Genomic DNA, 26,278 nt, shown 5'->3' with positions numbered 1-26,278 from the left:
CTTGTTTTTATATCTATATCTTTCAATATCATATTTGGATCTATACATTAGAAAGTATTAAAAGTTCAACTAAAATCTAGAGTTTGTTATCATATACAATGGTAACTCAATCAAGAAATATGGACATCTAAAGATATATTCTAGTTTGGTAGATAGAATGTTGGACTTCGAACTAAAAAATATTGGATTCAAATCTTATCTCCAACATTTTATTTATTTTGTCCTCAGTTTTGTCATCTGCAAAATTAGGGTGTTTTTAGAATACTATAATTTACCACATTTTGTGAAACTTCCATGAAATAATATGGATAAAATATTTTACAGTCTTTAAGACTAAATATAATAAGACTATAAATGTCAAGTGTTGTTTTCTTTAAACCTATGGTTTCAATAGATCAGGAAACTTTCTTTGACAATAGAAAATAGTTACACTCTTTTTGCAACTAATTAAGAGAATTATCAGCAGCATTAGAGAGAAATTGATTTGCCCTTGATCACATGGCCTGCATGTCTCAGAGACAGAACTTGAAGCAGGTCTTCTAGCCTTCTCAAGGTTAGCTTTCTATCTACTATATCGTGTTATCTCTATTTAAAAAAATATTATTGCCATTATTACTGTCATTACTGCCATTATCACCATCATCATCACCAAAACTATCACTGCCATCTTGGAGTCTTTCATGCTTAAAACACTTTTATCAAGGCAGCATTTAACTAGAATAGAATTAAACAAATGGAAGACAACACATTCAATGTATCTATGACTTCATCTTTCATCTACATCAGGCCAACTTAAGTTCCAAGCCAACTTCTACATCTGGCCAAGCTTTTTACCTCAAAGGTGAACTAAGGTAGAGGTCTGCACCGTGCACACTCTCTATGATAGCAACTTCTTCTTGCTCTTGGGAACCTTCCAGGGTGAGTCCACTAATGATGACTTCTTCCCCAGGAAGCCAATCCACAATGTCCTCTAAGGCTAACATGGTATCATTGGCTTGAACTGCAGTCCGTAGATAAGTGAAACTCACCTCTGGCATCAGGCCTAAACCAGGTCAAGAAAGAGAACATATAAGAATCTTTCCATAAAATGGTTAATAGAAAGCTTATTTTTAAGTGAGAATTTAAATAGTTTAATCATACTAGTACTTATTTAATAATGCCTTTCTTCTGATTTTTAAAGTCATATTAGCTGAGTAAACTGAAAAACAGTGACACAGTCATTATTTGATTTCCTCATCAAAAATAAGTCAAAGTAAAACCAAGTGCAACCGTTCTCAATCTTAATCATAAATAGAGATGCAGGGATGAAATGGGGAAAAAGAAAGAAAGAAATGGAAAGGCATAAGTAATATAAAGTAATAAAGTAAGTGCCATAAACAATGGTTTTAGCTGATTATAATCGTATTCTAATGGTAGAGTGGATTGAGCTTGGAGTCAAGAAGATTCATCTTCCTGAGTTCAAATCTAACCCCAAACATTTACTGGCTAGGTGATCCTGGGCAAGTCACTTAGCCCTGTTTGCCTCAGTTTGTTCCTCTGTAAAATGAGCTGCAAAATGAGAAATAATAATAAAAATAAATAGTAGCTCATATATTCTAGTACCTTAAGGTTTGTAAAGCATTTTACCTTGAAAGTTTACATTAGCTCATTCAGAAGAAAACTGAACTTGGCTTCAGAGGATCATAGATTTACAACAAGAAGGATCCCCAGAGACCATCTAGTCCAACTTTCTCAATCCTCCCTGCTTTCCTTCCTTATCTTGAGTTGTTTCATACAACAGGAGCCTTACCAAATATGTGGACCTGAACTGGGCCTTGAAGAAAATCAAAGAATTCTGAGAGGAGGCAGAGCCAAGATGGCAGAGTAAAGACAGGAACTCCTCACCTCTCTCTCCTAAACTGCTCCAAATCCCTTTAAATAATGATTCCAAACAAATTTTAGAGCATCAGAACACTCAAAAAATAGAATATTTTTCCAACTGAAGGCAAATTAAAGGTCAACAGAAAATATCTGTGGAAACAGGGTGGGAGCCCAACATGCAATTCCAGTGCAGGCTGCACCAGTGCAACCCAGCCTTGGCCCCAGTCCCAGCCCAGCCCCCAGCATTAGCGAGGCAGGACCTCTGAATCAGCGGCAGTGCTAATGGCTTCTGTATTGCTTGGCCTAAAGATAACAGAGAAGACTTAGAGGGTCAGCAGAGAAGGTGTGTAGCAAGGGTTAGGAATTTCGTGTGCAGTCCCAGTGCAGACTGTACCCGCACAGCCCTGATTCCAACCCCTGCATGTTGCTTTAGTACAATAGATCTTATAGCTACAATGGGGAGGGGACATTCCTAAAAGCTCCAGAGCAGTTTAGAATGCTTGTGGCCAGATTCCTAGAAGGATTTGTGAAAACAGCTGCATAAAAACCCCTGCAGCTTGGGCCAGTGCACCCCCAAACTTAAAAATTGGGCCCTAGTTTAACATAGTTAAAAGCCCAATAGTAGGCTAGGAAAATGAGCAGATGACAAAAAAAAAGTTTCTGACCACTGGAAGATTATTATGATGACAAGATCAAAATGCACACTCAGAAGATAACAAAGTCAAAGCTCCTACATCCAAAGTCTCCAAGAAAAAGCAGAATTGGGCTCAGATCATGGAAAAGCTTAAAAGGGACTTTGAGAATCAAGTAAGAGAGATAGAGGGAAAAGCTAATAAGGAGAAGAATCCTAAAAAAAAAGAAAAATTGGCCATTTGGGGAAAAAAGCACAAAAGTTCACTGAGGAAAATAATTCCACAAAAATAGAATTGAGCAAATGGAAGCTAATGACTATATGACAATTCCAAGTTTTAATAAAACAAATCCAAAAGAAGGAAAAATATAGAAAACAATGTGAAGTATCTCACTGGAAAAAAAACTGACCTAGAAAACAGATTCAGGAGAGATGATTTAAAAATTATTGGTCTACCTGAAAGTCATGATCAAAAAAAAAAAAAACCCTGGACATCAATAACTATCAAAGAAAACTGTCCTGATATTCTAGAACCATAGGGTAAAATAAAAATAGAAAGAATCCATCAACCACTAATCACCAATCATCAGATCCCAAAATGAAAATTCTCAGGAATATTATAACCGAATTCCAGAATTCCCAGATTAAGGGAAAAAATATTGCACACATCCAGAAAGAAACAATTCAAGTATACAATTCTATAGTAATAGAAACAATTCCAGCCATAGTCAAGATAATATAAGATTTATCAGCTTCTACATTAAAAGACCAGAGGGCCTGGAATATGATATTCTGGAGAGCAATGGAGATAGGATTATAGCCAAAAATCACTTACCCAGCCAAACTGAGTATAATTCTTCAGAGGAAAAGTTGGTCATTCAAGAAATAGAAGATTTTCAAGCATTTGTGATGAAAAGACAAGAGCTGAATGGAAAATTTGTATATGAAAATATAGGACTGTGGAGAAGCATAAGGAAGTAATTAGGAAAGTGATATCATGAGGGACTTAATAAGGAGGATGATACTTGTAATTCAGAATTTTTTCATTATTATGGCAGTTACATAGAGGGCACAGCTGTGAGTTGAATATGAAAGTTTCGGGGATGAAGTCAAGATGGCAGAGTAAAGTCAGAAAGCTGATGGAATGAAACCACTCTCCAACTCAAGATAGACTGAAAAAACTTCAAAAAAGGTCTATCTCACTGAAGTGAAAAGAGTGGTCAGCCTAGATCAGATAGAGTCCTGGGAAAGCCTGTGAGAAGGTTTTACTGCCAGCAAATCAGCAGCTAAGACACTCAATCCTGGATCAGTAGAGGAGCAAATTAGGGGGGCAGCTTCTAGTACCAGCTCAGAAGGCAAATTCTGGGAAACCAAGCAGTTTCCTGAAAAAAACAGCAAAACTACCCTCTCCAAACACAAATGGCCCCTGTGCTCAAAGCCAAAGCTCAGAGATGCATAGGAAGCTTGGGACAGTGCCACCTAAACTCGAGGACCAGAGCTCCACCTTAAAGTAAAAAAGAGGAAATACCAAAAGAAAAGCAAAGAAAATGAACAAGAAACAAAAAAGAACCTTGACCATAAAAAGCTACACAAACTCAGATGGGGACAGAATATCAATACAAGAAATCTCAAAGAGTAAAATAAATTAGTCTCAATCCCAGAGAGGCTTCTTGGAAATGCTCATAAAAGACTTCAAAAGGCAAATGAGAGAGGTGGAAGAAACATATGAGAAAAGAAATGAGAGGTATATATGAAAGAATCAATAATTTGGAAAAGGAAGGGAAAAAATTGAAGAAAACAACTACTTAAAAAGTAGAATAAAGCAAATGGAAAAAGTTATGCAAAAGATAACTGAAGAAAATTACTAATTTAAAATTAGAATAGCAAATGGAAGCTAATAACTGTAAGACAGCATGAATCAATCAAACAAACTAAAAAGAATGAAAAAATGGAAGAAAATGTGAAATACCTTATTGGCAAAATAGCTGGTTTGGAAAATAGATCCAGAAGAGATAATTTTAAAATTATTGGCTTTCCTGAAGGCCGTGATCAAAAAAAGAATCTAGACAGTATTCTACAAGAGGTCATTAAAGAAAACTGGCCAGATATTCTAGAAAGAGAGGGGGAAATTCTCATTGAAAAAAGCCATCCATTACTTAGGCAAAGAGATCCCACAAAGAAAACCCCAAGCAACATTCTTGCAAAATTTCAAAACATAATTTCAAAGAAAAATACTGCAAGCTGCCAGACAAAAACAATTCAAATATCAAAGAGCAACAGTCAGGATTATCTAGGATCTGGCAGCTTCTACAATAAAGGATCACAGAACCTGAAATACCATATTCTGAAGGGCAAAGAACTTGGGGTTACAACCAAGAATTAACTACCCAAGGAGACTCAGCATCATCTATCAGGGGAGAAGATGTATCTTCAATAAAGTTAGAGACTTTCAATCATTTCTAATGGAAAAAATCAAAACTAAACAATAAATTTAATCTACAAACATGGGATTCAAGAGAACCATATAAAGGTAAACAGGAAGGAAGAGAATATATATTTAAAGATTAAACTTTATGTCCCTAGATAGGAAAACAACATCTGTAACTCTTACAAACTGTATCTGACACTGGGGCAGACAAAGGGGGCATCACATGGACTAAGGGTGTGGGTGTGAATGGACACTGATGTGAATGGACTTTGGTGATATCAAAGAACATGACATTAAGGGGTGGGAAACAGTCTGTTCTGGAAAAACAGGAAAGGGGAGGTATAATGGGACAATTAGTTCACATAAAGAAATGCAAAAGACCTATTATAATTGAGGGAAAGAAGGAACAGGGATAAGCATTATCTGAAGCTTGGTCTAATCAGTTTTGTCTTTAAGAGGGAATAACAATCATTCAGTTGGGTATAGAAACTTATCTAACTCTATAAAGAAATTAGAAGAGAAAGAGGAAAAGAAAAGGGAGGGACAGGGTAGAAGGGAGGGCAGAAACACTATGGGAAAAGGTAAGGGAACTGGGAAGGGGTGATGGAAGATAAGGTAGTGATTAGGGTGGATAAAAAAAAAATCACACTAAGGGAAGGGTGGAAAGAGAAGAAAAGTATATACAGAGGAGAAAATAGGATGGAGGGAAATACAGAGTTGGTAATCATACTTGTTAATCATAATTGTTAATGTGAATGGATGAACTCTCCCATAAAATGGAAGCAAATAGCAGAATAGATTAATAAACAGAATCATACAACATGTTGTTTACAAGAAATATACATGACAAAAAAGACACATACAGAGTAAAGGTAAAGACTAAAGCAGAATTTATTGTGCTTCAGCTGAGGGGGAAAAAAAAGCAGGAGTAGTAATTCTGATCTCAGATGAAGCAAAAGTAAAAATAGATTTAAATTAAAGAGATAAGGAAGGAAAATACATCTTGATAAAGGGGTACAGTAAATAATGAAGTACTAATGATACTAAATGTGTAATGGTAGAACTGGCAAATTCCTAGAGAAGATTTTAAGCCAGTTACCGGAAGCAATCAGCAACATTTCTATATATTACTGACAAAGTTCATCAGCAAGAGATAGAAAGAGAAATTCCATTTAAAATTACTGTAGACTTGGGAATCTACCTGCCAAGACAAAATCAAGAACTATATGAACACAATTACAAAATACTTCTCACACAAATAAAATCAGATATAAACAATTAGGAAAAAAAAACAATTTTCCATGGCTAGATTGAGTTAATAGAATAAAAATGACAATTCTGCCTAAATTGATTTACTTGTTTGCCTCGGCCCGCAAGGCAGAGTGTGTGGACCCTGGAAGAAAAGAGATAAGGGCAAGAGAGAGGGGACGCAAAATGGAGGCAAGTCAAATCATTCTGATCAAGCCTCATTTTAATGGGTGCAATAGTACAGATATATATAGCAGTAGGAAAGAAGGCAGGGTTGTTCAAACACAGTACAGGGTGGGGGTCCATGACAAAGGGTTGGTATCCCACCCAAGGATGAGCTGCTCAGATGTTTCTGGTGGCAGGAAGCTCTATGATATGATTAGGGGATGCCTAGATATCTGCCTATTCAAAGTTAGGATGTGATTAGGAGATTCCTATTCAGGAAGTCTTTGGTATGATGCGATTAGGAGATTCAACCTATTCAAGGTTGGCCTTATGTGGCTGTAGATTAGTGCCGGCTCCCCACACTATCAGATCTTTGGAAAAGGGAGGAATGTATGAACAAAGAACTAGAGAACATTATGAGGCAAAATAGACAACTTGGATTACATTAAATTAAAAAGATTTTGCACAAACAAAACCAGCAGAAATAAAATTAAAAGGGAAGTACAAAACTGGGGAAAAACTTTTTACAGGCAGTATTTCTGACAGAGGTCTCATTTCTAAAATATATAAAGAGCTGTGCCAAATTTTATAAGAATACAAATCATTCCCCAATTGATAAATGATCAAATGATATGAACAATTTTCAGATGATGAAATTAAAGCCATCTATAGTTATATGAAAAAAATGCTCTACATCACTATTGAATAGATAAATTCCAATTAAAACAACTCTGAGGTACCACCTTACACCTCTCAGATTGGCTAAGATGACAGGAAAGGATAATGATAAATGTTGGAAGGGATGTGGGAAAACTGAGACATTAATGCATTGCTGATGGAGTTATGAAATGATCCAACCCATTCTACAGAGTAATCTGAAACTATGACCAAAGGGCTATAAAACTGTACATACTCTTTGACTCAGCAGTGCCATTACTGGGTCTATATCTCAAGGAAATCATAAAGGAGAGAAAATGACTCACATGTGCAAGAATGTTTGTAGCATCTCTTTTTGTGTTATAAAAAAATTAGTAAAAGAGTGGATGTCCATCAATTGGGGAATGGCTAGACAAGTTGTGACATATTATTGTTTAAAAAATGAAGAACAAGCTGATTATGGAAAGGCCTGGAAAGATTTACATGAACTGATGCTGAGTGAAACAAGCAGAACCAGGAATACATTTTACATAATAACAGTAAGAATTATCAACTATAAAAGGTTTGGTTCTTATAAGTAGTTAAGTGATCCAAAGCAATTCCAATAAATTTTGAACAGAAAATGTCATCTGCAACCAGAAAAAAAGAAGTAAGGAGGCTGAATGTAAATCAACACATGCTGTGTTCATTTCTTTTTTCTATTTTTTAATCTCTCCCTTGGTTTTTCCTTTTCCTAATTTTTCTCTCCCAACATAATTCTTAAAACAATGTATATTAAAAATAAACTTTAAAAATTTTTAAAGTTAAAAAATAAATAAAAATGATGAAATTATTAAAGGATGAGAGAGGAATGTACTCAGAGAAATGGAAAAGGAGAAGTGGAATGGTGCAGCAAATTATCTGCCATAAAAAAGAAAAATCTTTTACAGTGGAGAGGAAGAGATGGAGTAGAGGGACAGTAAGTGAACCTTAATTTCATCAGAATTGGCTCAAAGAGGAAATAACATACGTACTCAATAAGGGCATATAAATTTATCTTACCCTGTAGGAAAATTGGAGTAGAATGAGATATGGGACAACAAGAAAGGTGACAAAAGAGAGGGCATATTAGAGGAGAAAGTGGTCAGTAGCATAATACTTTTGAAGAGGGACAGGGTGAAAGAAAAGTGAGAATAAATAGGGGTGAATACGATTATCAATAGTAATTGTAAAAAAAAATTAGAAGCAAGGTTCTCTGATAAGACTTCATTTCTCAAACATAGAAGTAATCGATTCATTTATAAAAAAAATAAATAAATAAGAACTATGCCCCAATTGGTAAATGATCAAAAGATATGATCTGTGATGAAAGGGCTATAAATTAATGCATTTCCTTTGACAACACCACTACAAGCCATGAATATTAAAAGTGATTTGGAAAAAAAATAAATAAAAAGGAAAAATGACCTATATGTACAAAAAATATTCATAACAATTCTTTTCTCAGTTCAAAATAATTGGAAATTAAGGGGATGCCCATCATTTGGGGAATGGCTCAATAAAATGTGGTATGTATTTGTGATAGAATATTATTCTCTAGAAAATGATCAGCAGAATGCTCACAGGAGAAAAAAAATCTGGAAAGTACTCCATGAACAAAGTAAAATATAATGCATACAAAGTAATATCAATGTTCTGGGAAGACCAACTATGACTTTGCTGTTCTCAGTAGTGTAATCATCCATGACTATTCTGAAGGACTTATAATGAAAAATCCTATCCATATCCAGAGAAGGAACTGATCATGTCTGAATAGAGATTGAAGCATTCTTTCTTTCTCTCTGTCTCTCTTTCTTTTTAACTTAATTTGTCTTGAGAGTTTCTGTAGAGGGCTACAACTCTGAAAAGGTATACCTGAATCAATGACCGCAGAGTGCACCTATTAAGTGTGAGATAATGATTCTCTAAACATATACTTAATGTGATATGGTGATGTAATGGTTGCACATTCTCAGTGTGTTGTAGTGATGTAATCATATTTTCATTAAGGAGGCAGATCTATGTTTTCTTTTCCACTTCACTTTTTTTTAATGGAACATTTTATGGAAATGGTTTCCATAACTTCACATGTGGTTTCTTAATTGTGAGTAGGAATGAGGGAGAGAACCTACAACTCCAAAATCTTAAGAACATAAGTGAAAAAATTGTTTTGAATGTAACTGAGGAAAATATTAAATAAATAAACAACATATGAAAAAAAAAAAGAATTCTGAGAGCTAGAGATAACAAAGGAATATATCCCAGGCATAGGGGAAAGCTTATGCAAATGCAAAAAGGAGGAATATGAGATGTTGAGATTACTTTCCACCTGACTCACAAAGTTTCCCATATTTTCCTTCTCCCTGACTTCCCTCTCTGAATTTGTACAGCATTTGTTTCTATTTCACACAATTCATCACTTAGTCATGGAATATCTAGTTCTATTGATGAATGTCTTAGCTGCCAAACATCATATAAATTAATCACTCACAAGTCCATGGATGGGATAGTTTACAAAGCTGTAGTACTGCTTCCCCTTATAAACTCTTGAAAAAGCATACTAAACTTTCTGAAACCAGTCCCTGGGGAAGTTAGTGGAATTGACTTTGGAATTCCAACCCTGGGGTGGATCTATATTCATTGAGGGAAGAAGTGCAAACTCATCCATCTCACCATATTTAGTGAGTCCTAGACAATGTTTCACATCCCGTTCTCCCAAGCTCATGTCCTAAACATTGCTCCCCTTTTTTCATACTCTAGCTCTGGATACAATAAACAAATAAATCTTAACATTATTTTGGGGAAGGATGTGTCAATTGACTCACGTCTCCTATAACATTACAAATCAAGATTCCCTTCCCTGCGCATTACTCCTTATATGTGTAGTCTTCAATATTAGAATATAAAGCTTATTGACAGTAATATCTATTTGTTCTTCATTCTCAAAGATGATCATGACATCAGGAAAGTGATGCTATGACTTGCATGTGATTTAATGAGGGAGCACTATGTAAAATCACTTGTCTCATTCTCCTTTAAAGTCATTTAGGTCCAGTAACAAAATATAGATAAGGATGCCTGGAGATGGCTTTGGATGTAGTGAGAGACGTATCTTTTTATTTAAGGTCTTTTCCCAGCTCTGTTTGACTGAGGCAATGCTCATTCTATGATTAAGGCTAGGTAAGAGATGAGGCAAAGAATGACCTCTTTTACCTAGTCAAAAAAATCAATCTGGGAGTAATAGACCCTCAGAGTTTCTGACCAAGACAGAAACAATTGCTATTTACATTCACTCTGAACCACCAAGGCCTTAACAATGACCAAGTGACCAATGAGGATAATTTGGTTTTAAAGCATGATCCTTAAGAAAGAAATCTGACCTATAAAGTCCAAGATAACTTACAAAGTTTCAGTGATCAAAATGTATCTTCTTTGTGGCAAGCACTGGAAAATAAGGGTAAGGAAAAGAAGGAAGGAACGAAGGAACGAAGGAAGAGAGAGAGAGAGAGAGCTATATTGCCCAATTGGAACTAGCCAGTTGTGTTCTCGGGGGGCAACTACTACTACTATTTTTTATTTCTCCTTTGTTCTCAAAGAGGACTATTATATTAGGAAGGTGATGCCAGGTCTTGCAAGTAAACTGGATTTAAGTGATAGAGAGCTGTGTGTAAAGTCATCAGCTTTACTCTCTCCCAGAAGCCATTTGTGACAAAATGTTTGTATCACCAATATTTAGCCCCATGTCTCCTATATAGTAAGCTTTTAATAAATTTTTTCTGTAATTAATTTATTCATTCATTAACCTGCTCAAAACTTAACATACTACTAAACATAAATGCTTAATAAACATGATTTATTGAAGAATAGATAATTTGGTCATCATAAGATTGGCTAGACAAACAATTTTGAAGGCAAGAAGACTTGGATTCATGTAACAACCTTGAATTACACTGGCTATGTGAACCTGGGCAAAAGGTCTAAACTGTCAGAGTGGCCTAGGCAATTTCCTAAGAATATAAATTTCAGAGAAAGTGCTATCTTGCATTGATACAAGGAGTTTTCTCACCTGTAAATCCCTTATTTTTAGATTTTTCAAACAGTTCCTATCCTTGTCCTAATTTGATCCACAACTTAAGAAAATAATTCCATCTCCAAAATACATTTCTTGTATTTTGAATGGTTATATTAGATTACACATAGCATATTCTGTTCCACAGGTGGTAGATTTATCCTTGTCTCAGTAGATTGCTATAATCTATTACTGATTACATTACTGATTATTACAGTAAACAAAATAGGCTTAAAATGTATATTCATTAACACTGATTACAAGGAGAGTTGCTCATCAACATTAATATTTCATGATAGTCCAAGGTCTCAATTTACTAAAATAGTATAAAATAGGACCACCCAACAAGGGTATTAGATAATTTGAAATCTAAGAATGTTCTGACTCTCAACTGTCTGAATTCTGACATTGGTCCAACTCATTTCCTATACTGAATTCCATACTTTTCTCAATGACTCAAAAAATTGATCCATTTCATATTTTATCTCTGCTCTTCACAGAAAGTTTCCTAGAAATGAGTGATATTGGAAGTAAGTCCATATAAAACACATATTCATTCCCAAACCATTCTCTTCTTGGTGCTTTTCCATCCTCCTTTGCAATAGATCATAATTTACCTTTTGCCCACAGCAAGTTACTGTCCTCCCTTGTGCTTAAAAAAAGTAATAATACTCAAATCACTAAGTACAGAGATTGCCCACAATAAATCATTTTCAAATTATTTTTAACTTTCTTTTTCATTTACTTTTTGGTGGAAAGGGAGAAGAAAGATGGCTGTACCATAATGAATGCCCTATGCTTAAAAGGTCTCTAGATTTCATTGCATGGATTATTGGTATGGTATCTAAAGTTGACTTGAACAATAATTTAATCTTTTTTAAAACACTACAAGTTTCCTAATTTCAGGGCAGGTGCAAATTAACTCATAAATCATCCAAATAATAATAATTTTAGTTCCATTTATTGTTGGATTATTTTAACCTCTGGGCACAGTTTTTAAAATTTGCATTTTACATGCATATATAGACACTCTACCTTTAAATATGCATCCAACTTTAGACATTTTTTAAAACTCAAGGAAAAAAAACTGCAATTGATGACAAGCTTTCCATTACTGCCACCATTCTCCCTTGACCCTGAAATTTTCTATTGTACTGACCTTTTCAATGAACTGACAAACAAAAATGTATTCTTAATATTCATCTTGCACTAGATACTTACTAGAGCCATAGCACTGAACTGAGGAGTATATTATATTCAACAAAAGCCATACAGTTTGCTCTTCAAATGGACAAGTGACAGAGACCATTGAAAATCACAAATTATCCTCTAACTTTATTTTAGCTATTAATAAACCATTCCCTTTCACAAGTTGAACAGAGCTTCTAGGGAAAAATATAATTATCTGAGTGATCTCATTCACTACCACAATAAGTAAATTACTCTGAAATCTTTATCTCTAGCACTGACCCCTTCTTGGATCCAGTCCTATATTTTGTACTCTACTAGATATCTCCACCTGGATATCTCACTTTCACCTCAAACTCAACATGTTTTTAACATGTTAAAAAATGAACTCATTATCTTTGTACACAGACTACATTCCAATCCCAATTAATTATTTTTCCCTTTCCTTGCCTAGAAACCCTAGAATCATTTTTGTAATTTTCTTCTTTTATCTCCTCTTACATGTCCCAACATTTCTTTCTTCAAAATGTCTCCTAGATTCACAACTTCCTCTTCATTCTTGCTATTACTTCTCTAATTCAATCTCTGAAGACCTGTAAGAGATTTCCCTGCTTGTTTCCTGTTACTCTTCTCATTCATTCTACACAATGCTACTAGGTTAATCTTCTTAAAACACAGCTTCCATTCTTTATCTTTATTCTATACCTTTGCTCAATGGTTCCTTAGTTCAAGTTTAAATTCATCTGACTAATATGCAAAGTTTGCCATATCATTCATATGTTGTCATAGCATATCATATGTTGTCATAGCATACCTGATTTTCTAGACCCACTATCCCAACCTCCCAATTAACTAATTGTGTATATACAAATATATATATTTTATCCCCCTAAGGCCAGTTTCTTTCCTTTTACACCCTCTTTTATAACAGATTTGTTCTCACTCCTGTCATTGTTTATAATATCCCATTTAGAATAGAATGTTCCTTGATGTCCTGGCCCTGCCCTTTCCAAACTCAAAAATTCTAACCTCTCATCTAACCTCCAGAGTTCAGTTCTTTTCTCTTCTTTCACTCAATTTTCATAGGCTAATCCAGAGCACAACTATCTTTTCCATTTATGTGCTCTTATTTTATTTGAACTCTGAATTGCTGAATCTAATACCATCCTCATATAATTGTTATATACGTTTGTCCTATCTCCTTTACTCATTTGAAAACTCTTTGAAGACAAAGTCTCTAATTAGATTTCTTAACCTAAGCAAAATTGTACTTCTTAATCTAACAGAATGCTTTATAAATATCCTCATTTGGTACACATAACATTCTTAGGGAGTACGTATTATTTTAATTTTACATAATTTTTTGTTGCTGAGTCAGTTTTCAGTTATGTCCAACTCTTCATGACTCCATTTGGTGTCTCCTTGGCAAAGATACTGGAGTGATTTAACTTTTTTTTCCTCTAACTTATTTTGCAGATAAGGAAGTTAAGGAAGTTAGACAAATAAGGTTAAGTGATTTGAGCAGATGACATAGGTAGTGTCTAAAACCTGACAAACTCAGAAAGATGAGTCTTCCTGACTTCAGGCCAATATTCTAGCCACTGTGCCACCCAGCTGCTCCTCCCAATTAATAGATAATATTAATAATAATAGTACTTATGTAGAATCTACTATGTGCCAGGAACTTTACAAATATTCTCTTTATTATTAGATGAGGGAACTGAATCTGACAGAAATGACTTGCATTTCACATTCTTAGTAAGTGTCTGAGGTGAGATTTGAAGTCAGATCTTCCTTATTCAAGTCAAGAGTTCCATCATTGGGCTCCTAGCAATTAACAATAGACATACTTTATCCACTTAGTTGTTTTCTTTGTGAGATGGCTAAGCCAAATTCTTTAAAGTGACTTCAATTTTCTTCCAGAAAGATCTGTAGTGTTCCATTGCTTGATGCAATCACATGTGGAGGACCTCACCATCTATAGAGAATTCTTCCTCAACCTAGAGTTATTTCTTATATGACTATGATAAAAACTTTTACAAGTATATATCTCCCTGGGGATCATGAACACAGTTGTTTCTGTTAATATAGCATTCAAGTAATCTTGCATAACACATTTTTGCAAATATTTTTTAATGACCCAAGACTTCTCACCAAAAACAAATATCTTTTTTAATATGACAACATTTCATGTTACTATTGGGCTACTGGTCATGGAATTATAATCAAAGATTTATAACTCTTTGCTCTTCAGAATATAACTCAGAAAGCAATAGAAAAGTGTACACTGTGTGTGAGCAGGCTTCAATACATAAACAGGAAACTATGAAGAAATGGATAAAAGGATGACATTAAAGAAATGTATGATAAAACATTTTTTTTGTTGTTTACAGGAGAAGAGAAAAGGATTACTTATTGATAATAAACTCCATCTATGCCCTCAAAATTCCACAATTAAGTCCCCTTCCTACTCTACCCCTATGCGGCAAACTTATTGGAATATTTAGATTCTAAATCTTACAATTTGGGCAGTACTTTATGGATTGTAATCTGCATCATGGGATAGGCTCTCCATTTCAATGAAGTTATAGAACCGCTTGAGTTTCTAATCTAAGAAATTTAATAAAACATATAAATATTGCTCAATATTACTTCAGTGTTACCCTAAGTGGATTTCCTTTGATGGAGAGTATAATCCTCAAAATTTCAATTAAAAAGTAATGCATATTTTATCCTATGCAATTCTCTAAAAATATAGTCATTGCTATCCTGGGACACCCACTTCCTTTCTAAGCCACAAGACAATAAAACACATGAAAAGCTATTTAAAACACTCAATTGTTTATGAATATTCTGTAAAGAAAGAAAGCTGTGTTCCTAGCTAGCAATTTAATACACCACTTAACCACTTTAAGTTTTCCAAGTTGGCCTGTTAGTTAGCAAACTTTTCATTAACTCTTCCTAATGACTTCTGGTCATAATTATATTTCCTACAAATGATTGTTCAAGCATATCAGTGTCATCCATTCATAATTACCCATGCCTGAAGAACCAAATCTACTGAATGGAAGCAGAGAAAAAGAAAAAAACATTGTATAGCAACAACTTTTTAAACTGATTCAACATTTTCTGAGCAGAGTGGGCATCTACCCACATTCAACCTTCAAACTCAATCTATCTAACCTCAACCAATCTGATCTGGAATCATGAAAAGCCAACAACCTTTGATGAAGAGGAGCAACTGTTGTGGTCTTCAGAACAGTCTGGTGAAAACAAAAATAACATATATGCATGAAAATTTTAAAGTTATTTGTCCTAAGAGGAGACATTGGGAAACATACCAAGAGATCTGGAAATTATTATTTTTAATCATATATATTGAATCAGCTTCCTATTTTTCATAGCTAGAGTTCTGGACCTGGAATTGGAAAGATTTTCATTTTCTGGAACTGAAACTGGAATGATCATAATTATGACAAGCATTTACTAGTTGTATAATTCTGGGCATGTCAGTTTGCTTCAGTCTACCTCAGTTTCCTCATCTAATAGCCCCTATTTCTGAGGGTTATAAGAATATAATTAGATAATATATAGTGAATCTTAAAGTGCTATATAAATATTATTGTTTATGAAATTGATCTCACCAATGACCATAAGGGGAGAAATTTTTTAAAATATATGTACCCTTTAGGGTCTGGGCTTGGGAAAATATTTAATGTGGTAAAAAGATACCATTGATAGATAATTTCTTTTAACTATTGCCACAGTTAATAATTGCTTGAAGTATTGGCGAAGTCATTTGATGATAAAAACCATGTAGACCTGAATTCTAACTCCAGCTCTGCTAATAACTCTGTTCTTTTGAATAAATCACATAATCTCTAGAGATAGCCATATCTTCATAGGGCAGGAAGGGAATAGAGATTCAAAAACTCATTATATATAGTAAAAATGATATATAAATGTTACAATCATTTCTATTAAATTAAAAATTAAATTAAATCTCTATTAAAACATGAAAAAGTTTATTAAAAACATTAATTAAGTACTTACTATGTGTCAGACTGTACTGAGGATACAAAGAAACAAAAATAATCCTTGCTACCAAAGATTTTTAGTGGAAGGAAAAAAAAACATAAATAAATCAAAACACATACTAGATAAATGCAGAGTAGGTGGAAATTATCCTTAAAAGAGATGGAACTATTAGCTTAGGGGACTAGGAAAGACCTCTTAGAAGAAGTGGTATTTGAGCTGAGTCTTCATAGGGATGCAGAGATTCTAAATGACAGGAGTGGAGAAGAAAAGCATTCCAGGAACAGGAATAGCCAGGGAAAAGACACAGAGATGGGACGTGAAGCATCTTGGGGACAGAAAATCTAGCAGACCAATGGAATTGAAAAATTGAGAAAGTAGAAGAGAATAGAATTCAAGAATATTGGAAAGGAAGGAAAGGTCAAGTTATGAAAAGCTGTAGATGTAAAACAAAAGAATAAACAAATAAATTGAGGAATAGATAATAGCATAGAATTATAGCATAGAAATATAATGGAATATTATTATGTTAATTTCTTATGACTGAAATGACCAATCAAGTTCCAGAGGATCAATGAAACATCCTACCCATCTCCTGATAGAAGGGTTTAGAATTCAGAACGCAAAATGAGATATTTTTTCAGGATATGGACAACTTGTAAATTGGTTTTGATTGACTAGTGCACTGAGAGTTGACTTGCCCAAGGTCACAAAGTATATAGTTATAGATAGATAGACACAAGCACACAAACACACACACACACACATATAATATACATATTTGTATATACCAGCATATGGTTTCCTACAATTTTATATATATATATATATATATATATATATATATATATATACACATGTGTGTGTACATATGCATGCATGCATACTTGCGTATGCATACATATATGTGCAACACACATCCCCCATATAGGGGTAGGGAGCTCCTTGTAGACTGTAATATACATATTTGTGTGCATACATCAATAAAGCTTAATTGAACATTAGTCATTGGTTAACTCGGCTTTCAGCAAAGAGATATAGTCAATATCAATCTTGCTTAATGCACAAAGAGGTTTTTCTAGTCCCCTAAAGATTGATAAAGAGAACAGGAAAAGGATTTGCTCATTAAGCACATTGACAGGAAGGTCACTTGCATATTTGGAGTATTTAATAACTACTGCTCATTGCTGGCCATAAATAGCATTACCATAGGGATACTATGAACATTTCATTCTTAACAAGATTAAGCACTAACTATTCCCTATTGACCAATGCTGACATTACCTGGGATTTGAGTTTTAGCCAGATTATCCACGGGCATATTTTTCTGCAGCAATGTTCTATTCTCAGCACAGCTGGCAGCCACAATAAGAGAAACCGAGTATCCCCTTATCCCAAAGATTCATGACTATTGGGAGTCTTAAATACAACAAAATCAGTTTGTTCAAAAGGGTTTTGTTCATACGGATATGTGTTCCTAAACTGGGAATTTATAACTCAATTAAGCTGAAATCCAAACACAATTTTTTAATATGAATTTTTGAAGCACAAGAGAACCATCTTACATTTTCTTTTAATATTTCTTACACTGGCCATATACAAATACTTTGTAACCTGTTACAGATAACAATTATGATGTTTGCTTAATAAAAGTATGTTACTTCTGAAGACTTGAATGTGACATTAGGAACAGCTAAGCATGAACATAAGATGATCTGATAGACCAATGAAAGAGTAAACCATTTTAAATGTATCATTTCCCTGTACCACTGAGAGCCACCAGCTATGATACCTACTACCTGGATGGGAGCGAAACCCTGGCAAGGCAAAGCTTGTGTGTGCTTGGTGTTATCTGCATGCAGCTGTGAGCCTTTTGCATCATTGCCAGTTAATCTCTGGTGCTACCGAGTGAAACAGGGAATGTATGCCTGCAGGAAGGAGAATGCAGGCTGGAGCAATCATTTAAATGCTCAGATCAGCTGGCTACATCCACAACTGATCAGTGTAAATTTCCAGCACCCGTGATGAAAGGGAATTAGGCACAGAACTCTGCTCCCGTCATTGAGAATTGGAATCCTCATTTCCCTTGGCAGTGGGGCTCGGGCCAAGGCTAAGAAAATTCATTTGGATGTTGTAACAATTCATGCTTTCTTTCAAAGGCCTTCATCCAAAATCCTGTGAGCCTTTTCTGGAGGTAGAGAAAGTAAAATTAACTGGCTTTCCCCTCCTTTCTTTCCCCCATCTCTTATCCAATCAGGTTCTCTTTTTACTCCTTCATTACAAAACAGGTTGCCAGAAAGAATCAAAGTAGAAAGGTCAAAATACCCAGGAAATAGTCTTATCAGGATGCAACTAGAACCATATGGAACATCTGTTCCTTGTTCCTATGAGAACTTCAGGCCACATTGACAGACCTGGAAGATTATCCACATTTTAGAAATATAGAGCTCATACAAAGGGGCTCTCAACTTTTTGTAATGAAAAATCACTTCACCTAATTACTATCACAATGTTTGACTAAATACGCAAGCATCACTTTGGATATGACTGTATGCTTTAGTTATGTAGATTTAAATTGGCATAAGAAAATATGTTTTAAAATTTTATTATGATTCTTGTGTTTTATACTAGCACATAATTGCATAGGAACTCTCAAGAGTCAGTAAGTGGTACACAGACCACACTTTTATAAATTCAAAGCTGAACACTGAGATATAATCCCTGCCCTGGTTTTTACTCTCTGAATTAAACTAACTATAGGCATTTTCACAGTTTACTGTGTCAACTTCTGTTTTGGTAGCATACCTGAGGTGAAAAGATGGATAGATGGATGGATGCATGGATGGATAGATATATTAAGCACCTCTTAAGTGCCACTGTATTAAGTGCTGGCAATACAAATTCATAAGAGAAATAGTTCCTGAGATCTGATGGCTATAAACTACAAAAGTATAAGAAAGCAATTTAGTCCCTAATGCCCCAGCTACATAGACTTCTGACACAGCCTTATGGATATCTTGGTAGCCTTTTTTTTTAATCAGTCTTATTTTGACTGCTACTGCTACTGCCATCTCAGAGTTACTGAATGTATGGATTTCTTCCTCTAGAAGCAAAGCAGAAATAATTTATCATGCCAATATTATTGTTGCTTTTGTTATTTTGTTATCATTTACTGTTTACCTTATCTAACAGTACAAACTCGATTTGGGGAGATGCCTTTCCTAAACAGAAGAAATTTCAGTATTTATTGTGATTGCTTCAATATTTTTTGATTGCATGTTAAGAATTCATAGTTTTATTTGAACCAGGCTGCTTGTAGCACTATAAACCTAAATATCAAAATGGTAACTTTTATTTCAAATTTCTAAAAGATTCTTGACTTTTCTGCCCTGCTTCCAACCACTCTTAGATAATAATAGTTTCCCTTCAAGATCATTCTTAGGATATTTTGGAATATCCAAACTAAGCAGACTACCTAACCTAAAATAACTATGACTCCATGTCACTGATTGCATGTTATTTTTAGTGTAATTACAAAAAGCAGCCTCTCATAGGTTTTTAACTCCAGTGCTTAAGTACAAGGCCACTGAGAATCTTGAATATGTAGCAAGGCCAAGTTTCATCAACAACCAATCACAGGTTTCAAAAAGATTAGGATCATGCTAATCAATCTACAGAAAAAACTTTCCAAGACCTGAGACACAAGGTCAATCAGCACTGACCAATTAGTGCTTAAATTTTCAAGAACACTTGAAGGAATCCTTATATGAGAACTAAGATTATAAAGAGAATTATTTCTCTGTTTTATATAGTTATTTATATGTGTGTATAAATATATAAGTATATGTGAAGGTGGATGGATACTACCTAAGTATAATATGTATGTATATATATAATATATATGTATGTATAGCTATTATACATAAAGAGAACCCAAAATTCATTCATGACCAAGACATATGGTACTAGATCCATATAAAGTAAGCTGATACAGAACTAAAAAAAAGTCTTATAGCCTAAAATAATATGTTCTTCATCCAGAATCATGAGTAAATTAATCACTCCCAGCAGTCTAAAATTTCTATATTTACTAATGCATATTTTTCAATAAATCTAATCAGTTTATATAAACATTGGGCAGCTAGGTGGCACAGTGGACTGGGCCTGGAGTCAAGAAGACATCTTTAATGAATTCAAATCCAACCTCAGACAGTTACTAGCTGTGTAACTCTGGGCAAGTCACTTAATCCTATTTACCTCAGTTTCATCATCTGTAAAATGAACTGAAGAAGGAAATGGCAAACCACTCCAGTATTTTTGCCAAGACAATGCCAAATAAATTCATGAAGAGTCTGACACAACTAGAAAAGAACTGAACAACAATATATGAGAGTTGCATGTTGGATTTTGCTTTGTCCTTTTAGTGGTTATATGATAACGTAGTCATTCTTTCCGAGAACATTAACTGATAAATTTAGGGGCAGAGAAGAAGAGCCTTATCAATCCTTGGGATATCCTCATGGAACTTGAGCAAAATGATCTTCAAAGATAGTCTAATACCACCACCACCGAGAGAGAGGGGAGGAAGAGAGAGGGGATGGGGAGGGAATGAGGGAGGGAGAGAGAGAGAGAGAGAGAGAAGAGAGAGAGAGAGAGAGAGAGAGAGAGAGAGAGAGAGAGAGAGAGACAGACTAGTAAATCCAGACATGACTGGAAATGAATGATTACCAAAGAGAAAAATAGAATGTTGTGGATCTTGTAGAAAAGAAAAGACCATTAGTAGAAAATGAGAGAAATGCTACCAAATTAGAGAAACAAAAAAAGAAAATCTCCATTTAGTATCACATGGGCTGCTCTCTCTTACCAATATGCCTCATTTTATACAAAAGATATATTCTTAAATTCCATAGTGCCCATTATGTGAATTACTATTGTGAATTGAGTCATGTTTTCAAAACAATGAGAAATTTGCTATTTAAAGGAAAGCTATAATGAATCTTTTTTTTATAAAGTGAAGTCACTCCCTTATTTATTGTTTATACATTATCATAGCCAAGATAATGCTATATATTCTTTCTAACTATGAGTTCAGTGTCTGAGAAACCACCTCCTTGTTGCCATTTCTCATAATTTTTAACTTACACACTTCCTGCCTCACTCCCTACTGGCAGCCAAAATCCTGCCATGCTGAACAAAGAAGGAGAGACAGACAAATGCAAAGTAGAGCTACATATCTTTTGGTGTGAATCTGGTTTTATTCCCCTCTCCATGGAACCCAGCAATAATTATATTCTGATTTCCACATGGATTAATAATTTGTATATGACAAAACTTTAGATAACATTTCATAGGTATCTTACCAAAAGCAAAGCCATTCTTCTGATTAACTATTAACTTCTGATTAACTGATTCACTATACCTTAGTGAAGGTATGTTTTTTCTAGAAGTAAGTGATAGCAGGTGGTCTACAAGGACTTTCCCTCTGGCAAAGGGGCAGGAGAAAAATAAAGTTTTGAAAAATCACTGGTTTAAAGGTTGAAGTAAAATATGACTACCTTGCAGTAATTTGGGGGCAGTTCAATCTAAATTAGTGAAAAGCCTAGATTATAGAGCATTATAAGTATAGTGTAAATCATTTCAAATACATGGATGAATTACAAATGCAAACAAAATATTTTCGAGTAGAGTTACTGATAAATTTATTTTAATGAACATTTAAGACTATTTTGTGATTAGTAACATTAATTTGTATATTAGGATAAAGTTTTAAAATTCATTTTGTATAAATGAGGTTTAAGCAACCTACTTGAAATAGTATTTATATGCAAAATTTATCATCAAGTATTTCATAATAAAAATAATAGAACATATGCAAGTTTTTATTAGATGTATTTGTTTTATTATAATCAGCAATTATAAATATATATAAATAATATTTCAAATGGGTTGTTTAGACCTAATTTATAGTGAATAATTTTAAAATTACATATTTAGTATTTCAAAATTCTTAGAACAATGTGAAGCTTTTAAGACATTTGTATGTCTGTGTGCATATAAATGTTTTCAATGTCTTTCCACAAAATCACCTCATAAGGTAGACATTGTTCTGGATGTCACAGCTAGTAAGTCCCCATCTTCTGTCTCCAACACCAGTGAGAGCTCTTACTGTCATACCATGATGCCCTCATACCTAATGCAAAAATAAACTTTGTCCCAGTTTGGATCTAATGATAACAAATTCTAAATTATTAACATCCAACTATAATATTTTTCCCATGATGTTCAGAATAGCTTGAATGCCTTCAGGATTTTGAGTTTATTTTTCTAACACCATCATCAGACAAAACAAAGAAAAATAGGAAGGAATTTGTGCATATTTTTTTGAAGTAAAGGTGGGAAAAAGTGACAACTAAATTCTAGGCGAGAGTTCTTAATCAAGAAAAATTAAATTTACAAGGAAAAAGAATTTTGAAAGTCTAGAAAATGTTCAATTAGAAATATACAAATATTTATACATATTTCTATATATATACATATATGCACATATATGTATACATATATAAAACATAAATTTAACTATACTCTTACTTCTGTATTTTAAATATATATATATATATGCATGTGTATATATATATTTAACTATACTCTTAGATCTTTATTTTAATATCATACCTTTGTGTATTATTCAACTCCAGCCTCCTAGTAGCCAACGGCATAAGAAATTTCAGTCTCACAAACTGAATACATACTGTAGTAAATAATAAGTTGTGAATTTATGCCTCCAGGTTTCAATAACCTTGGGAAGAGTGGATGAGCACAACTTATGAATTTGAAACATCCCAGAAAGCCTGTCATGGAGGGATGGTAGCTACAGCCCTAAGCTGAGAGGTTAGGGAGATGAGGTCCTCCCCAAGGCCTACAGCTCTGCTATGGTTCGTATGAAGAGCCTCAGGATCAGAACATGAAGGAAGGATCATGATCTTGAAGAAATGGGTAGATATGCAATAGGAACCGGAGGAGATACTCTGAAGGGAGAAGAACAGAAATGGGTAATTATTTTCTTGGTTGAAAAGCACATCATAGATCTGTGAAGGTGATGCCTAGTGAGGGGAGAGAAGAGACCTGAAATTAAAATAAGAGGCTCTAGGGAATATATTCCTGGGTCAAATAGGGGAGACTCACAAAGAATATCCTGGAAAAAAACTGGAAAATATAAGAGCTATCTTTGCAAGATTCATTGTATACCTCATAAACATTTTCCACATTATAAAAATAAAAGCTACATTTACCAGGCTAAAAGCATATATGGTTTGCAAATATTCTCTTAACACAATAATTCCTTTCCTATTACTGGGGTTAGGAAAATAGCACCCTCACAATCTGGAAAATCTGCATAAAAATTTTGGCCCTCTCTTTGTACCAGAGAAAAAGTCTGATTTTTTTCTTTCTTTTATGAGGTGTTTACAGTATCATGTTGTAAAATTTAGATTGATATCATACAATACTGTACATGTGCTTTATGGATTTTTGAGTTTCTAAACTTTTTCTGTGCCATCTGTGGCTTCTGCAAAACTCCCTCCCAAAATTCCCATTTAATTTCTTATACTAATGTATAATATATCAAAATTATTGGGAAAAGTCATGATGTGGAAGGAATAACTGTATATATTAATAAGGTTAAGACCTGAATCTCTAATTTCATTGATATAGGAAACTTCCAGAAGAGGAAACCTCTTATCAAAAAAAGATCAATTCCTTTTCTGTAAGATAATCTATGATGATTATCTGAAGCAAAGTGTCAAGCAGGGGATCCATGGATATGGTGGCAGCTTGCAATGCTTACTACTAAATGTCTCTCAACCAAATGAAAATCCAATCAGAAAATATTTAATAAAAGAAGTAAAAATGCAATAAAACATAGATAGCATTACATTTTAAAACTAAGTTAATATGGAGCCTTCGGGGATTTTTATATGTGGAAAGTGAACCCCTTCTTTATTTGAGTTTGACACTACTGTTCTAAAGCACTGATAAGTTCAGTGCCTTTTACAAAATCAGCCAGTATGTATCAAAGGAACAACTTGAAGTTGGGTCTTCTTAATTCTAAAGTCTCTCCACTTCACTAAGTCATCTCTTTTTTTTTTTTTAACCATATGTTAATAAGAAGAAAAACTGACATTAATACATCTCTTCACAGGTATCATTTCATCTACTGAAACCTGGTAAGACCATTGGAGTCAGGATTTGAATCTACTTCTCCATTCCAAAGTCTCTGCTAGTGACAGAATTATCTATAAAGCCTGTTTCTTTATAGGAAGAATATGAATTGAATATAAGATCTGAGCCATTTTAACAGAGATTCCTAACAGCTCAGGATAAAATTAACCATTCAACCATCTGCTATGTATACTTTTTCCTTTTCCTCTTATCTTTTCTGTACTTCTGGTACTCAAAATTACTATGTTGGCCTTGTTTTCAACCCCTCCCTATTCCTTTTCTCAAAAACTTTCAATCTGCACTTGACTTCTGTATCTTTTAATTTTCTGAAAAGGACAAATGCAGGAATCCAGACAAGGCCAGGAAGCTCATTTTCTCCTAGAAAACTGTCAGGCAACTTTCTCAGGGAGGTAATGGGAATGGAACAGAAGACATTGATAAATTTCCCTTCTGAACAATCAATAAAAACCCCCTCAATCCTGCTCAGACTCCCACTGTGGAAGCAAGAACCATAATTACATTGTCAAAAATTCAAGTTGCCCCAGCTGATGGCAACCCCCTTTAAAAATGACGTGTGAATGGCAGCCAGTTTATGGGTGGTGCACCCTGATTGGCAGTCAGGTTGGCTAAAGCCAAAGGCAACTGTGAAATTTCCCCATTGACTCCAGCTACCTAAGCACCAAACTGCCATTCACATGGAATTCTAGGACTTTTTAGTCAAATTAACGTATCACTGTGAGTAGTTGACAGAACTTACTAAGCAATCTGAACTCAACCATGGCTATAGAACACTCCCTATCTTAAACCATACCAAATCAGGGAAAGGGAAGAGATAGGAGGAGTACCTTACAGAAGGGAGGGAAAGAGGGAAAGAAGGTCAACAAAGAAGGGAGAGACAAAGAAAAAGAGGAAGGAAGAAGAGAGAGTTAAGGAAAAAAATGAAGGAAGGAAAAAATAGGAAAGGGAAGGAAAGGGAAAAGAAAAAAAAAGGAGGGAGAGAGAGCTATGAAGAAATTAAAGGAAATAGGAAAAGGAAAGAAGAAAGGAAAAGGAAATAGAAACATAAAGGAACAGAGAAAGGGGGGCAGGCAAAGGATGGGAGGAAGTAAAAGGCAGAAAAAGGAAGGGAAGGAGAGGAAGTAGAAGTAAAGAGAAAAGCAAAGAAAGGAACTAAAGAAAAAAGAAAAAGAAAAAGGGAGGAAAGAAAAAAGGAATGAAGGAAAGAAGAAAGAGAAAGAAGGAAAGAAAAAAGAGGAAAATAAATTTAAATCTGGCTTAATTCCATCCTTTCTGTGAGCTGAACAGTTCAAAGCATATTTGTTTAGTGATGTTAATCTATGATTAGATATTTTGAAGGGAGAGGGGTAAGGGGACCAAGTGTTAGAGATGAGGGAATGGAAGGAGGGAGAAGGTGGGAAAAACAACAATGCTGACATGCACTCCAATTTGTGCAGTTCCATACAACTCAAGCTGGGGCTAAATTAGAAACAGTCAGAAATAGTTCTGTTTGATGTGAGGGATAAGATGCCAGCTAAAGGCCTCTAGCCTTCATTTCATTGGGCATTTCTCTGCTTCTGGCTATGTTGTGGGCTACATAAAGAGTTTCCAAGAAGTCCTGATTACAGCCATGCCCGGGAATGGCCTTTATATGCTGCTGAGGAGCAAATGAACCAAGAGCAAGGATTTTTTTTTTCCATTCAAGAAAACTGATTTCAATCAAAAGGTGTTTTCTAGTTGGTGGAAGAAGAATCTAAGTTAACTT

At 34.5% G+C, this 26,278-nt stretch overlaps 1 protein-coding gene across 1 annotated transcript in view; it reads right to left on the bottom strand.

The window, feature by feature from the left end:
• PKHD1 (PKHD1 ciliary IPT domain containing fibrocystin/polyductin) overlaps positions 1–26,278 on the bottom strand; it is a 611,151-nt gene that overhangs the window by 341,842 nt on the left and 243,031 nt on the right. The window contains 1 exon segment of the mRNA XM_031964731.1: positions 835–1,042. Within this exon segment, the coding sequence (XP_031820591.1) occupies positions 835–1,042 (208 nt within the window).

This window comes from Sarcophilus harrisii, chromosome 4 (genome assembly GCF_902635505.1).
Source record: "Sarcophilus harrisii chromosome 4, mSarHar1.11, whole genome shotgun sequence".
NCBI classification, from domain to species: Eukaryota; Metazoa; Chordata; class Mammalia; order Dasyuromorphia; family Dasyuridae; genus Sarcophilus; species Sarcophilus harrisii.
This window is presented reverse-complemented; position numbering and strand designations above follow the sequence as displayed.